Source organism: Electrophorus electricus, chromosome 2 (genome assembly GCF_013358815.1).
Source record: "Electrophorus electricus isolate fEleEle1 chromosome 2, fEleEle1.pri, whole genome shotgun sequence".
Classification (NCBI taxonomy): Eukaryota; Metazoa; Chordata; class Actinopteri; order Gymnotiformes; family Gymnotidae; genus Electrophorus; species Electrophorus electricus.
This window is the reverse complement of record NC_049536.1, coordinates 5,561,663-5,578,789: the sequence shown is the minus strand read 5'-3', so window position 1 is coordinate 5,578,789 and position 17,127 is coordinate 5,561,663. Positions and strand designations below refer to the sequence as shown.

Below are 17,127 nucleotides of genomic sequence, written 5' to 3'. Positions count from 1 at the left end.
AATGACTATATGTTTGCCTGAATGACCAATTATATGTTCTTGATATAAAGCTCACACACATGTTCTTATCTATGATACAGAGCTCTCTCTCTCTCTCTCTCTCTCTCTCTCTCTCTCATACGCACCCACACACGCACACACACATGTACACGCACACCCACACACGCACACACACATTCTTATTTATTTCTAATAAACCTGAGAATAAAACCCAAGATTTTTAAGCCACTTGCCCGGTCAGTACTGCAGGGAGGGTGTTAGTTGTCAAGCTTATTTTAAATCTGGTCAGGTTTTAAATGATGTTTCTTTTGCATGTTATATGTTGATGTCAGTGGGCAGAACAGACTGATGTGATACTGTTTAAATAACTCTTTAAATAAGTCTCTGTCCATTTCTAGCCCACCACCCACCCCTTCTGCCAGAGACTTCTGTTGCCTTACTGCAGCGAGAAGGAAATACTTTTCAATAGGAGGAAGAAAAAGCAATGATTTTCAATGGTGCAAAGTTCTGTAGGGTTCACGTAAACGGTATGAGTAACTAAAAGAATATGCAGCATGTCAATAAGAAACCATAACAAAACTCTCTCTGACTTTCTATCTAACACGTACCCACTCTCTCTCGCACTTTCCAGACAGAAGCACATTTCCCTAAAATAGAGTTAATGGTCAATGTAACTTTTGCATCTCAATTCATCTTATATGCGAGTATGTTTGAACAATGAAAAAAGAAAAAAAAGACCATGCTGAAGAATTCATTTGCCCGTGCTCACGCAATGTCAGGATTTCTTTACAGCCACACTATGCTATGCTTAAGGCAGTGGGGTTTATATTCTTGATTTGTCAGTCAGCCACTGACTGATGCAAAGCACTCTTCAGCAAATACTCCGGAAAGAGAAGAAACCTACAAATTTGGTCTCAGTAGCTGGTGTGCACATTTTTTTAAAACATAATTTTAAAATTATGCTTTGACTACACAGTTAATATTCCAAAAGAAAACTGTTGTGTTAAGTTATCTTCTTTCATAAGACTGAATTATGAAGCCCTATTGATGTCATAAGATCAAGAAGCCACCCGTTTGTACATTTACCAATAGGTTGCCTGATACCTGAAGAGAATAAATAAGAACAAATGTCTCAGTGAACATCTCTGTCCGTGTCATAATACTGAAACCAGGGTCAGAAAGCAAAAATTTGTTAATAGAAGGATATCATTTGCGACTAGCTATGGCTCATTTTAGCAAGTGATCCCAAGAGGAAACAGTCAGCTTATGTGATACATAGACTGTACAGTCAAATACAGACTCTTCTTGTCCCGTAGTGTGTTGCTGATGTTCCTGTGTCTTGCTTCCTCTCTGCATCAGATGTTCACAGCCATTTCTTAATGTGTTTACCCAATGAACGATCCTCATACCGTGATCACGACAGAGCTGTCAGGACTTGGGTCAAACTTGCGTCAAAACAGTGCTATACTGTGCTATATTTAGCTGTTAAACTCACATGCAGCCATGTGCAATTTCTTAATACAATGAACACCAATCTACTGATTGATTATTCACTTTTGGCCTTTATATTAACATACAGAACCTGTAATCAAACCAAAACTGGCCTATTTGTGCTTGGATGATGGGAAATGTGTAATCAAAATGACTGGCTCCCGGGTTAATTTTAACATCTAGAAAAAGAAGCCCATAGTTCAGTACGCAAGACATGTGAGGTCCTCTATGACAAATGAGATCATTATCTCTGTATGGTGAGAATAAATTACCTGTTGAATTTCTTAACAACTTAATGAGCAAATTTCTAATTCTGTGGGCATGAAAAGGGAGAGAAAGAGGGAAGAGAGAAAGACAAAACTGCGCACTGTTGCGCGATGTATAGTGGAGGTTCACGGCTCCTCTTGCATGGCCTTTCGCTGTTTTAGATGAATCAAATAGTGCATAATAGCTGCTCATGACATGCTTATGCAAACTGTATTACACTAATAGATGTGCACTGTTGCAATGTGAACATATTTTCATGGGAAATGACATTGGATTTGTATGTTGACTTTTTTTGTATTAACACAATCAGTTCTGCACTTTACATTTCTTAGTAGCAAGTGATTATTGATTAAACTAAAACCAAAGCCAAGATTTCAATGCATCAACCAAGGATGGCATCCATCTAATATTAACTTGAGCGTGTGTTCTCACTGGGACCTCCCACTGAAGAGCCTTAAGCAGTAACACATCTGTTCACCTACACACTGTACTGCAGCAGAACTTCCAGAGAAACACAAGAGCAGTTACACTTCATTACTTTTTTTTACTTCTTTTACTTCTTTTTCTTTTTCTCCTAATAGAGGACATATAACAAATCCTCAAATATGCAAAATATATATATTTCTATAGCTCCATTGAACACCATGCTCACAATAGTGTATTTTTTTGGCTCATAATGTACTTATATTAAGGTCTTTCTTTCTTTGAGCTGAGCACAAATATCTTTTGATTTCTGACCTCATTGTAACAAACGTCTCTCAATTTTTAAGACCCTTTTGTTGATGATGTTTTTTTGAAAAACATGTATCAAAAGCCAAACTGAATGACTGAATAGCCAAAGTCAATCAAACATTCCGTTGCTTAAAGCAGCAAGCATTTATCTTACTACTCAAAACCTTGAGGTATTGCAAAGCTTTAGAATGGCAGGAGAAATTGCCTCCATTCAGAGCCAGCAGGAGCAAAAATCAAGGGCATTTCAAAATAAAAGGCCTGCTTTTGTTCCATCTGTATTTATTCTTCAATATACAGTATATGGAGTGAGATCAGCAATTAACCTACACCTAATGCTGATTGAGTGCCCTCCGTAGTGATTAGTGTATGCTCTGTTTCTCTCTCAAAAACACACACACACGCTTATATACTAGATTCTCTAGTGAGCACTTTTGGTGTTTTTCTGATTACCCAGTGGTCAATGCTATGTAGTGTTCTAGTTTATTTGTTTGGTGTTTCAGCTTTCATTGACATGGCGGCACATTCTCATCCTCACACTCTTTATGTGAAACTTGCAGGACTGAATATTGCAAATCACTTTTCTTCTATTGAAAAGCACTTTAACAATGCAGTAAGTCACCTGTAGTTCTCAGAACCCAGAGATAAGTGTTGTAAAAGCAAAGTTTCAAACCTGGCTTTTCCAAGTGAAACATTTTTTATAGACATTATGAGCTTTTGAGACGCTTCTTTAGAAGTTCTGTGTGAAAAACGTTTAGCAACAACGAGACAGTGGGTAGTGGTAGCTCAGTGGTGAAGGTACTTGAATTGTAATCAGAAGGTTGTTGGTTCAAATCCACCTCTGCCAGGTTGCTGCTGTTAGGTCCCTGAGCAAGGCCCTTAACCCTCAGTTGCACAACCTGTACTCAGTCATAATTGTAAGTCACTTTGGATAGAAGTGTCAGATAAATGTAATGAGTCATAGAGGCAATGTTGGAGCCCTGCTGTACTTTTGGTTGAGAGTGGTTAATTTGAGTTGGGTATGAAGAGTTCATTGTGTCTTACCCTATCCCAACTCAAATTAACTAACTCGGTGTTCCCAAACCCTGGAACATTTCACATTCTTCTCACAACCATTGCAAGATGTGTCTTAGATACAGGTCTGCACTTTGTTATACAATGTACTACTCTTAATCTTGTACCTTCTGTAAGAATTAATATTAAAATGTATGTATTTATTTATTTCACAACACACAGAGAAACAAATGTTTCTATGTTCATTAATATGAGATGTGGATTCCTTTCCCTCTGGGTTCTCTAACACTTGAGCATCTGAATTTGTACTTGAAGAGAACATATGTAAATGAGCTCAACACTACAATCTTTGCTTTGTCTTTGACAGAAATAACAAAATGTTACTCATTTTATGGCTTAAAGTGGGCTCTTCCATGACTTCTGAGGTAGAGAATTTCACAGAAGTGAAATTGCCTTGAATCTGACTTCTCTTTTCACTCTTAATGTTTTGTCTTGCTCTTCTGACACCTCAACACACTGACAGTTGTAGGTCATATTCTGAATCAGAAGAATCAAGGTTTTTCTGCATTAATGAAACCTCCACCCTCATTTCCATTCTGTGATATTGCCATGGAAGGTTTAGAGCTCAACGACAGCAAACTTTCTCATTTCTTCTTAGAACGTGGATGACAAGGGCAGTCATGTCAGGATTTTTTTTTTTATTCAGAAATACATTTTCCCAAGGTCTGCAACAAGAAGTGAAACTGTCACCCATTCATTGGCCAAATTTCTAAGCACGATTTTCATTTTCTATAGCTGCACATGGTTAAGAAGGAGAGGCTTATATAAATTACTCCCTTGTACAGAACATGTTCTTTTCTGGTTCCCCTTAGGATGTGGTTTTGCTTCTGCTGGTCACACCCCTTAACGTTCTCCTCAAAAGGGAGTCCATCATTAGAAACCACTGCAGTACTACTTTAAATTCTCTGACAAATACTTTGTAGGATAAAAATTAGATTTAAAAGGAGTATTTCAGATTGTGCCATTTTTCAGTGTGCTGCACTGGTTATTTCAGCTTTCTTCAAAATTTTTCTTCCGTCAGAATATCAATGAGGCTTTATAAAACAAAGAGGCATGCATGTGGCAGGCTCTTGGTGGGACATCAAAGTGATACTGAGAACACACAAGCCCTGTAATGTTTCACCTTCCACTTCATGAATTAACCAAATCAAGATCTGCTTGAATAATTAATTTTGGATATGTGCGTCATGACGTTTTTGCAAGACAGAAATAAAAACTCAACTGGCTGTTTCAGGCAAAGATATTACTCAGGGGGAAGGTGGAGGAAGTTAAAAAGGGCACTCAGACAACAAGAATACGTCAAACAAATATAACCACATTTATTTAAAAAGTATAAAATATCACACTATAAAGGCCACTTCGCAAGGGTATATTAACAACCTCAATTGTTTTACACAAACGTTGAATACCTTCTCCCTCTCAGATATCATTCAGCTCTGTGGCCAAATACATCATTGTCCCACGTGACCACAGGGAGTAATTGGCAAAAGTTTTAATAATTTATGTGATAGCAGGAAATGGCAGGAGTTGTGAGGGTTCCTGATTGGTCTGTTTTAGTACATCGCTCAGAGGTTGCAGGTATTCCAGATGGTTTTTCGCCCACTTTAAAACCAGTGTACAGGCACAGCTTGACATCAAATTAACAGGCACTGGATGCCGTTGAACTGGGAGACTCTCAGAAAAAGAAAAAAAAATGCAGTTCACATTCTATACAATGGCACCTGTCAGGCCTCTGGAGCTTCTTAGAGAGAGACCCCTGGGTGTGGACAATCAGAATCGGCCATATGCCAGGCCCTGGCACTACAGGCAAATTTGGCTCACCATGATCTTTGTAGGGCCCCCTCTCTCTAAATCGACATTAGTGTTTGTTAGTTCTTATTCATTCTATAAACAACCACTGACATGGCGACAGACTGAGGTAGCACCGTTGTACCAAAAACATAGCTAGTTTATACCTATGAAGTAACAGTCACATCAACCGACTCGGTAGAGTGGATATGGGGAAAAGAAAAAGCAAAATTCACATTCAGCCCATGTACTTTAGCTACAACTACAGAGATCACTGACACATTGGAATATCTGAAGTGTTCCCAAAAAACACATTACTCCCTCTTTTCCCTTCCCTTTCTGAAGTAATGCTTGACTTTATTCACAGATACCAATATGCTGCATCAACAGATTGAGCTACCATAATCTACACAATTTCTGTCTTACAAGGGATATCCTTCTTAAAGACAACTCAGAGAGCCTCAACATCTGAGGGCTTTCTTAACGTACAACATATCAATCAACACACACACACACACACACACACACACACACACACACACACACGCACACGCACACGCGCAAACCATTCCACAAGAGAGGAGTCAATGCTGACGCACACAAGTTATATAAGGACACACTGATGCGCACTAGTCACATGCTGATGCTCTCTTACGTTTGTGTGTCTGAAGGCTGTGTCCTGCTATGTGCTAAGCTGGGCTTGCTCTGCCCTGGGTATTTCCAGAAGGCTGAAGTGGAGCAGGGAGCTTTGCACTGGAGCGAGCTGACTAACTCGACGGTCACTGGGCTGGCTCTGAGCTCTCAGAGCCCTCACTGACCACTAGGACCAGCCCCCAGCTGCCATGTTGCCTGCTCCTCCTGAGCCTTTCTGGCTGATAATGCTCTCCGTGGATTTCAGCAGTCTCTCGAGGCATGGAGCGTTGATCTTGCCCAGAGGAGGCTGACTCGGCACAGGCTCCATATGCGGGTTGTCCATAGTGGAGGACACAGAGTTGTCCTGGGTGACATCCTCTTCGCTGTGCGTTGTTAGAAAGTTCCGGACTGTCCCCTGTGCCTGCTCGGCCGTGGGCGAGCAGATGGGAGTCGTGTGGAGCCATTTCAGATTGGTAGCAGAGTAGGGTCCTGGGGGGGTGAGGTCACTGACCTGCAAGGCCTTGGAACCCACAGGAGGGGCACTGGTAGTGGCAGGGCTGACCATAGCTGAGGACAACTGTGACATGTATATAGAGATAGATAGAAGGGGGGGGGGAATGAAAAGACAGAATAGGATGTGTAAAACATTGAATGGGTTTTACACTGCATTTATTACAACTTTAGATCAGTTACAAACAACTGAATCTTTGGCAAGCCGTGCTGTAACAGACTGACTGAGCCTCTAAAACAGCATATGAATGCTACAAAACTTTTTAAAGATAAAAATCCAGTAGCCAAAATTAGGAGAAGCAGAAGAGCTACATCAGATGAGCTAAAATACCGTGATTATACTAGTACATACTGCATATGCAATACTCCAAAAATACCATTAATAAGCAGTCCTGTGGTCCAGCGCTGACCACAGATGAAAGAATGGTTAACAGACGGCTATAAATGAGACACTGTAAAGGTTTAGTGATGAAACAATAACTCCGGTAAAGTGGGTGCTGGATGTACTGCACAGCCCTAATAGAAACCACCCTAGGATGCTTTTATGCAGATGCCTCTGTTGACCTCTAGCTACACAATGGGGACTCTTCGGCCAAACCACCCTTGTTCTTAATGAAAATGAGGAGTGTGTGGTACCTTGCATCTGTGAAAATAGATTTTAAACCCTTTCCCCCTGCCCTGCTCTTCACTAGCCCAATAATTAAAGAATAAGGTATTTTAGGTCCTTCACTGCACTTCACTGTTTGTCAGTAGTCACCTTACCCATAATTGAGAGAGCTGTGTCTCTGTGAGGAATGCTGGGATGAAATTAGTGCAGTTTTACATGGGCATTCGTCTAATTGTGCCCCACACACTCACCCTCTCTCAGAAATCATGATTCTCACACTACATACAGTAAACTGGACATTTATGCACCAATCTACGTTTAGTTTTTTAACTTCAATGTACACAGTAGTGTTCAGACATAAACAATACCTTGGGTTTCTTCGGCGGGGCCGTCTCTTGCGTCATCTTGGTGGCAGCGGTTTGTGGGTGAGGCTTCACGTGAGGAAACCAGCTCTTCAGCATTTCCTCCATTTTCAAAATGATGTCGACATAGCGCTCACTGCCAGGCACAGGAAGGATACGGCTTAGCAGGGGCAACCCATACGTGGCTGAAACACAAAACCTCCCACATCTACCTGCTGTGAGAACAGGCCATGCTGCACGCATGCAGAGGCACTGCGTGGAGTGGGCACGCTCTCTGCCGGGGGCGTGTGCCAGTGTCTCGCCTCTGCCGCTGACCCCTCTCCTAGCCTGGAGGGCAGTGGCGCACACGTGTCCACGGTCAGACATGTTGCGGGCTGACTCACACGTCAGTGCCTACGCGTGGCATGGAACGCAACTGTTTCTCTCGCCTCTAAAAATAGGCGCATAAGCCATCAGGAGGGCACTGCCAGGCGCTGCAGACAAAGGGAAACAGCCGTACTAAGGGAGAAAGTGACGCAGACCTGCACGCCTACGAAGGCACACGCGCGCCAACCGGTGCCCATTGATTTAGCGCAGGCAGCAGCAGATGGTTAATGGAGATTAATGTAAATCTCATGACCAGCGTCTACCTGCTGTGTGCCCATTCTAACCATGTTAAATTTATGCGATAGATTATGCAGAATGGCTCCTGCCAGGAAAGTCGCTTTGATCTGCTCTGTTTCATTGTGGCCCTGTTCCGAGAGGCTGCCAGCTGGCACAATGGCACAGCTGCAGGGAGGGGTGCGCAACAACCTCTTTTTTTCCCCCCTCACCACACCCCGCCACCCCCCATGCTGTGCGTAGGGAGGAAGCCACTTCCCCACTCTGTCTGCGGTGAGCTGGGGCCATCTTGACACAGTGCCTAGATGAGAGGGCCTAAAAAAAAGACATCCTAGCCAAAACTGTGGATCTACGAGTTCTGTTGCTGGCTACTTGTGTCAAATGACATTTCCACGACATGTCGCGTCATTCTAAAACCTGCTGAGGACAAGCCACAATGTACTACCTGGCAAAATATCCCAAAACTGCACTGATGCAAAGGTTTTTTTTTGTTTTGTTTTTTAACAAATATAACACAATGGGAACACAGCAAGGCTATCTGCCAAACACTGCTCTGAAAATGGAGAACGATGTGTCCATTACCCAACCCAAGCATGGGCATCTTGAAGTAACAGAAGACCTTTTGCCTCCCAGCAGTGACATCATCCACCATTACATGGTCTCGCCAGATGAGAGTTAATCAATTGGATGCAAGGTTATTTCCAGAACGGAGCTCAGGACATTTTTAATGATCTGGGCAAGAATTGTCCATTGTAGCACACCCACTTTATGCTCCACAGTGGCTGTTCTAACAGGGCTGAGTGGCCCTCCTGCTGTGGGCCTGTTGCCTGGGTCAGAGTCCTCCCTGTTCTTTAGAGTATGGAGCAAGAGGACACCTACCAAGACACCAGTCAGAGCAGTACAGGAGCGATGCAGCCACATTCTGCATAACCTTGGTCAGTATAGTGCACATATGCACATGCACATACATAGTTGCACGCAAATCACTGTACACACATACATACACACACACACACACACACACACACTTAATAGATATATGTGAATGCACACATACACCAGTCCATGAACAAGACTGTGAGAGAGTAAGACATGGGGAGTCTCAGACAAATCCTGTCGAGTACCTATATTTACACACACTCCAGTCAGAGTGACGGGTGGGAAAAACATGACAAGCTGTGTGTGGGTGGACTGAGGAAAAGGAGGAAGGCTGTTACCCCATGCATGGATTCTGTAGGACCCCCATTATCCTCTGAATCCGATCCATAGCCACACTCTCCTGGAAAGTGCTGAGCCCTGTGAAAAAAAAAAAAAAAAACCAACAACAAAAAAAAGAAAAGTTTCACTTTTTTGTCTCCGACAAGCGGGGCTGTGTCTGTGAAGCAGATGGGTTCCTGTGAAGTGTGTGGGAGGGCAGACACGCTGTCTCTGTGGCCAGGAAGTCTGGGGGTCACGCAGCATCCGGGCTCTGACAGAGATCCCAGTTGGTGCTCTCCATGAGCAGGCTCGCCCAGTGCTTTGCCTGTCTGCATGCCCGCCAAGCCAGGCGGAACTAAAACCCCGGCTAGCAAAATGTAACACTCAGCATTTACTGGGCTTAAGACCACGTGGTGGTATGTATTAAAGCCAGTCTGGCCAGGCTGAGATTCAACAATCCTGTAACGTCAGCTTGTACAAAGTGGCACTGCTGAAGCCAATGTAATCGCACAGCTAATGTACAAACATGCAGGCCAAACTGTTCAGTGCAGATTCATGGGAGATAGAAGCATTGTACACCCCTGAGGCTTCACTTTAATGTAAACATAAACCTTAGGCAATATATGGCATTTTACATTGCATGGAATCCATCCGTCTATGCAAGCATGTTCCATCATGACACAGCAAGAGCAGAAAAGAAATCTGGTGTAGTTTTGTGATGCAAGCTTGCATGCAACAATATACACCACAGACATTACTATATCAAATCTCAGGAGATCATATAAATATCTTGGCAACCTGCATCCCACTTGGCTGATAGTGGTAGCATCACCGTTCAAATGGCCTTAGCTTCAACAAAATGCAACTAACAGGCTTTGAAGTGGCTCTTGTACACCATGGTAGGAAGAATGTGCAAAGAGGGTTGCTACTCACGTTCTCGGTATCTGCCAGAGCGGAGACCGTTCAGGATTGAGGACAGTGGGTGAATGTAGCACTGCAACTCCACACACTGTGGAACAAAGACCATCATTCAGCCATGTGTTCCATCACTACTTATCCCTCCACACAGAATAACACTTCTGTTGTAGGGTGTGTTTTCAGTTTTTTTTTTCCTGTTTCAGTTTTTTTCAAAGAGAATGCATTTTTGGAATACTTCAGATGTATCTGAATCAATGCTCTCTTTAAAAAAAGAAAAGAAAAAAAAAACCCAAAAGTTTAAAAATGCACAATAAAATTTGAAGCATTAATGTCAGAATATTGATATTAAGGGTCACTCCTCACATTAGCAACTTCAGGATGTGCATAATTAGCTTTGCTTATGTATACACAGTACAAAGCAGGGCATTAGTTAAAAAACTAAATTTACTGACTTTTCACCACATGCATTTTAGCACATGCTGATTTTTGATGGTCCTCCTGAAGATGAAATACACAAGGCTGACTCAGCAGGCTCAAATGACTCTTTCACCTTTCACTTACAAAGACTGGAAAGGAGGGACCTTCCTGGAAGCTGTTCCACTTTACATAATTCTTAACATTGTCTTTGGTCAGGTGAAGGCAGATGCTGCAGGTGCTATGGGACTTCCATAGCTCTGTCATGAGGCCTGGGAGCGGCACGTCTCACCTTGCACGCAAACAGCTGGTCCTTCTCGCTTGGCTTGGTGGCGAGCTGCTTTTCCTTTGGCTCAAGTGTCGCCGAACTCTGCGCTCTCTTCGGTGCTTGCCTGCTTTTGCCTTTAGGGCTTCCCGAGGTGCGGTTGTAGACAGACCGGTCCTCCCGTGCCACTGGAGAAAGCTCCCCCTCCACGCTGAGGGAGCTGGCGCAGCTGGAGGGGGAGCAGCTCCTGGAGTACCTGGCTGTCTCCTCCTTCAGCGGGCTGTCGGTACTCCCCTCGCTGGGTCGAGGGCTCCGGACGGTGTTGGTTGCAGGGGTGCCAGCCCGCATCCTGCGGGTCCGCTCGCACTCTGACTCCGGCTCGCTGTCGACATCCCCCTCATCGTCACTGGCCAGCCAGTCGATAGAACATTCTGAATCTGAAGCTGACATCCTCGGCCGCAGCTCTTGACCACTGACCATCACTGACCTGCTGGTGAGAAGAGCACCTGCAGTAAATCCAACAGAAGTGTGACTTACACTGCAGAACTTCTCACAACACTCTCTTTTCCTAGCATGCCGAAGCAGGGCAATGGCCAAATAAAAGAAAGCTGGAGAAATATGCATTACTGCTAATGGTATTTGCAACTGGCCTTCAAATATTTATGACAGACCCTAATGCTGTCAGCTATCTGGGCAAATTGGAAAGATTACAAGCCAAACAGACCCTGATGGTGAGAGATGCCAACGTAACTAAGTATGCGTGCATGGTAAAGACCCCACTCTGTGAAGAAGTGAGACAGCAGAGGCCAGATGGGCTTGCATTCCAGTCTCAACACCTTAGTCTCACAACACAGACTAAACATAAATACTGCCCATATAGAGGACTGACTTCTGTTCCACAAACACCAAACACCACTCAGTGGTCTGGAGAGCTCTGTTAGAACATATATATTAAAAACATGCCAAGTACTTAAGGTGATATACCAAGAATTACCTTAATTCTTATAAATACACATATAAAGGCCAGAATGTAATTTTTAAATATATACTGCATACTTATGAACAAAATCTACAGTTAACTGTACATGTGCAAAAATAGATGAAATGCACAAGGATGAAATTCACAATTTTGAATTTCTCTCCTACTAGAATAAAGGGAAATTATACTTTACATGTGATTAGCACTTGCTGGATAATTTTTTTCAAGTAATGTTTTCCTTTGTTTCATTTAAATTATTAACATACATGCTTGGGTCCTCGGTCATTGCAATCTGCAATTGTATTTTCAGAATGCTTATGCAGATTAATACCATTTTGTTTCAACAAATTAAATTTTTCACAAATGTTTTCGTGACAGTTAAGATTCAGTGAACAATTAACAATGGTTAATGATAAGAGAACCTAAAGATCACAAAGTAACAAATTAAACCTTTCTGCTCTTATAAAGTTCACTGTTTTTATTAGTTCTATCCCACCTTTGTTGAAACCAGGGGTTGTGGTAGTTAACAACCAGGAAGTTCCACTAACTTTATGCAAATGTGCTTTATAGGCTCAATACACTGATGTCTGGATTCAGTACAATTTCACTGTGAAACTGAGGGGAGCCAAACAATGCCTGGCTGCATGTACCATGTGGGAAGGGTCTAACAAATCCCACGTCCTCATGTCTCTGTGGTTTATTTGAAATACTAGTACAAAGCTTGTATTTGAAGCATTCTTCTCCTCCACCAATGGATGCTCGGATTCCACAGCTGAGGCACCGTTTCTCAAAATCAAGACCACAATAAAGTCCTAAAGTATATAAACAGTGACAGGTTTTGCTGAAAAGATACTCAGTACTCAGTAAAGAAAAATGTTTTCAATTTATAGATAGAAGAGCATTCAGAGCTCAGATTAGGGAAGAGTGTTCCTGAGTTTGGGGCTATGGCACTGAAAGACCTGCCATTTATGATGAGTAAAAGGGTTGATATGTGCTGAGGTTTGAATAAATAAAGTCTACAGAGCGTTGTAGTTAGGAAATCAGTGAAAAGCAAATGACAGACATTGATTTGGGAAGTAAAGAATGCATGAAGCAATGGTTTAACGTCTTTCATGTTAGCTAGCTGAAGGCAAGCGATGTTGCACAGGCAAAACAACAGAATATTAGTGAGGTAATATGTGAGTAAACAAAGGGACAAAAGACAAAGGTCATTTCAGTTATGAAGAAGGAACTACTGAACAGATAAAGAATGCTATCATTGGATATAATCATAGATTTGTTAAAGACTACCATGAAAAATGATAATTACAATCTCAGATGATTCACAACATGTACAAACCACTGGTAAGTCTCTTGGATACAAAGTCAAGGACATATACTAAGAAGTACATAAAAAGGATGTTACAGACAGATAATTAACCTGTACCAGGAAGATTGAGAGCACAAACCACTGCTCATGATCAAAAACCCACCAACTGGAATCTGTGAAACATGGTATTGGCACATATAGCTGCAATGGAAGTGGAACTCACTAGTCTATGTAGATGACATCACTGTGAATGACAGCAGTGGAAGGAATTCTGAAATGTTCAGGATCATAACTGCACAGACCCAACCAAATGTGTTTGTGGGATGAAAAGGTGCTTATGAATGGTCCGTTCAGCCAAGCATCCGGAACCCATTTGTGTATGCATGTCATGTGAACACCTTCTCAGGACCTGAGAATGGCTGCATCATAGGATTGACAGACCATATCTGGAAAGATGCCCAGTGTCTGGAGATGTATGGGTCACAGACTGCAGGCAGTCATCGGATGTCAAATTTAGTATTTGTAACTACAAACTAAATATGACAATTAAATATATATATATATATATATATATATATATATATATATATATATATATATATATATATATATATATATATATATATATATATATATATATATATATTTATTTATTTATTTTCCCAATAACTCTGGGATGGCTGGCAGGGAGTGCTATTTATTAGTAGTGCTGTAGTTCATGTATGGTTCTTCTTATACAGACTATTACACGCTCAATAAATCCCCTTAAAAGCTGACAATTTACACTTAAACATCATAGTCATTATTTTCATTTTTAATACAATGACAACATAACTGTTCCTTCTAATAACAGTTTACACACACACACAACAACAACAACTTTTTAATAACAATGGAATACACATGTGTAATGTTTATTCTAAATTGCTTGATTTATAATTATGCTGACATTCATATTCAAAAATAATATTTTATTTCTAATTTACATACATTCTTGGGAAAGTAACTTGCAATACAGTTGCTAAATATGCTTAATATTTCTGCTTGTAATGACAATAACTAGAACAACATTCAGTCCAAGATTCATTTGACAAATAAATCTGCATTCAGTCGCAAACTGGAAAGATACTCAAATAAAATGTCAGCTAAATCCAAGATTAGGAACTACATGACCCTAGATTAAGTCTGAGCTGCAGTCCCTTTCATTTTGATCCAACATAATCAGTGTTGTCTCTCTCTCTCTCTCACTGTTTTCAAAGAATTTACTATCAAATACAATCTGATGACAAAACATGTTTAGTACAGTGAAACAGTGTTTCATTTTTTGCTGGCAAGTATCACTAGCAGGGTTTCAATCTTACTGGCAGATATTGGTATCACTCTTACTGGTCTGTGACACAAGAGACTGGTCTGTACCAATGGGAGATTAAACTCACAAACGGTAAGCACTTCTTGTGACCAGCATGTTCCAGTGGCATGTTAAAGATAATTTCCTTCCATGACAGTAAAACATGCCAGTCCAGTGAATGATACTGCACCATTTTCAACAAATTAGTAGCAGAGATTCATTAGAAAGGATCCGCATGGATTGTTGTATTTGGGGTGAATTAAAGGCTCAGTCTGGCTTTTATAGGTTCACTGAAAATGAATCACATATCTGATGTTCACAGCACTACAGACCTTGTCGGTGGTTAAGCCTGTAACAATTTTATAACTATGATCTTGAAAAAAAAAAAACTTTTTAGGATTTAAAGTTCTAGGCTTACATAATTGTAATTCATGTAAATGCTCTCCGTTTAAATGATAATGTGACATTATCAAAAGTGTGAAGCATTCTGGTTCGGGAGAGGAAGGAAGACTTCTCAAGGGTTCACACAATGGGGTCAGCATCAGGCTTGCAATAAGGAAGGAAAGTTTGGTATGCATGTGAACTCCAAAGAGACAGGCTATCTGAACAAGGTGAATGGAACTTTTCCCAATGGGTAATGTGCATAAAGAAAACAAAAACATGATTCCATATTCTTCATCTTCTTTCAAACACTATTAATGGTATAACAACTTGTATAGCCAGTTCAGAGAATATTAATGTGACAATCTATTAAATGTCTTCTGAGTAACTGGAAAGGAACACAAGACCTATCTACTGGTATTACACAGTGACCCTACAATCTCCATCAACTAGTTTTAACATACATCTCAAAACCTTACGTTTACATAAATTTCTAAATTAATTGATTTTTACTGTGACTACTACTAATTATGCCTAGGACATTGAATGTGTTTCCTCTAGAGTAATAAATTAACATTATGTAACATCCGACCGGAGACAGAAGTGCACGTCTCTGAAAGATGACGCTTATGATGATATTAGTGTAGCCAACCTTATAGTTTCGTTTAACTTTCTTGTACAACAGGAACGTTGCGGAAAACGCATCGAGAAATGATAAATTACTGAATTACACTTGGAGGCTCGAAGAGACTGTGCTGACTAAACACTTTTCTGCTAATATCATACCAGCTGTCTATTCACATTTGACCTTCGACGATACTCCAAAAAGTTCTTTAGAGAAACTTGACGCAGGTAGTACCAAACTTGACGCAGGTAAAGTACCAAAAGGCCTTTGTGATTTTGTGAAGTGTAACGTGTGAAAATACGTGTACACGAAAAATTATAAAATATAAACTTTAAATGTATCGCTATTTACATATAGGTAAATATTATAAAAGAGGCAATAGATCTAGATATTGTTTCCGCACTCATAAATACACACATAGGCTACATACATGGATAAACAAATACAGCCTCAGTCATTACTTAGCTAACCTACCTGGATAATTACTGAGTGTATGAGCACCATACAACACCTCAACGCAGTCTAAAGTAAGAATGAACTCCCTAATTCACATTTTACTGAAAAATTAATGTTTAGAAATGTATTTTCCTAGCCAATGTAAGATATCTCAGTAGATAGCTCCGTCTGTAGCTCCGTCTGCATAATACCCGAAAAATGTGCTTTCAACATCGGCATAAAAAACAACATAAAGAAGCAGGTAGGCGTAGACTAATTAATATAACGCTATGGATTTTATAGACTAGTAGAATTCGTACCTCTGAAGTCTTTAGAAAACCTATGGCTGCACCTTAACAATCAGTCCGCATATCGCTGCAAACGGGCAACTCAGCCAAACTACCACACATATTTTGATATATGAAGCATTATGTAAATTACGTGTGCTCCGTGTGTTACATTTCTAAAGTACACGTGCCTGCCACTTCTATGTAAGTCAGTTTACACAAGCTTCTCTTACAATTAAAAAAAAAATGTAGTCGTACCTGCTGAAAGATAAGGGAAATCGTCTACTTTCCTTTGTTCAGCGGTAAATCCAGGACACTTGGGCAGCGAATGGCCGATGCGAGGTACGTGGTTTCAGTGATGTAGACCCGCAATTGTGTGCCCCGTGTAACTTCTCCCAAGGCAACGTGTCTGGGAGGGCGGGTACAAAGATGCCGGGCTTTCCGATTTGTGCTTCCAGACCCACATCTGACAAATAGAGTTTGCGTCTGAAGCCAGCTACGGCCGATAGGCGAACCGCCTTTACATATTTAAATGATATGGAAATTGAGAAAACACGTGGACAAGCGGATCGGTTTCATTCCAACAGGCGAGCGCAGGGTACTGTCAACTCTGAGACGCTTTCGGCCACAGTGACTTTTTATACCTCATTAAACTAGATAATTGAGGTTGAGACGAATTCATTATACTAGATAATCTATCCGTTCATCGCATTCAAACCGACTAGCTCAAGTGTGTTCAGTTAATGAGACCGACAATAAAGCTTGAGAAACCGCCAAGCTAACAGCACTCAATAATTAAAAATTCAATCGCGTACAAAAGATTGCACGTAGGCTTCACAACCACATGTGACAATTCTTTCCAAGCTCGAGAATAATGACATTCTGTCCCTTGTAAGTCTGCTTGCTTA

General features: G+C 41.2%; 1 protein-coding gene across 3 annotated transcripts; it reads right to left on the bottom strand.

Annotated features, from left to right (window-relative positions):
* Nucleotides 1-4,856: 4,856 nt before the first annotated feature.
* LOC113573152 (circadian-associated transcriptional repressor) lies at nt 4,857-16,595 on the bottom strand. Of its 3 annotated transcripts, none has more exons than XM_027003250.2 (6): nt 16,478-16,595; nt 10,883-11,361; nt 10,192-10,267; nt 9,279-9,357; nt 7,468-7,597; nt 4,857-6,559 (listed from the first exon to the last, which is right to left on the bottom strand). In XM_027003250.2, the coding sequence occupies exons 2-6, from the start codon at nt 11,333-11,335 to the stop codon at nt 6,170-6,172; spliced, it is 1,128 nt and encodes a 375-aa protein (XP_026859051.2). In that variant the 5' UTR covers nt 11,336-11,361; nt 16,478-16,595; the 3' UTR covers nt 4,857-6,169. The 3 variants fall into 3 exon arrangements, with proteins under 3 accessions (XP_026859051.2, XP_026859049.2, XP_026859050.2); XM_027003248.2 differs by having other exon boundaries at nt 10,883-11,345; XM_027003249.2 differs by having other exon boundaries at nt 10,883-11,342.
* Nucleotides 16,596-17,127: the final 532 nt, after the last annotated feature.

Coding starts and splice junctions, on each gene's coding strand:
- LOC113573152 (XM_027003250.2), bottom strand. CDS start 11,335: ATGGTCAGTGGTCAAGAGCTGCGGCCGAGGATGTCAGCTTCAGATTCA. Junction 9,358..10,191: donor CTCTGGCAGATACCGAGAAC/GTGAGTAGCAAC, acceptor TTTTTTTCACAG/GGCTCAGCACTTTCCAGGAG. Junction 6,560..7,467: donor CCCCGCCGAAGAAACCCAAG/GTATTGTTTATG, acceptor TACATGTCACAG/TTGTCCTCAGCTATGGTCAG.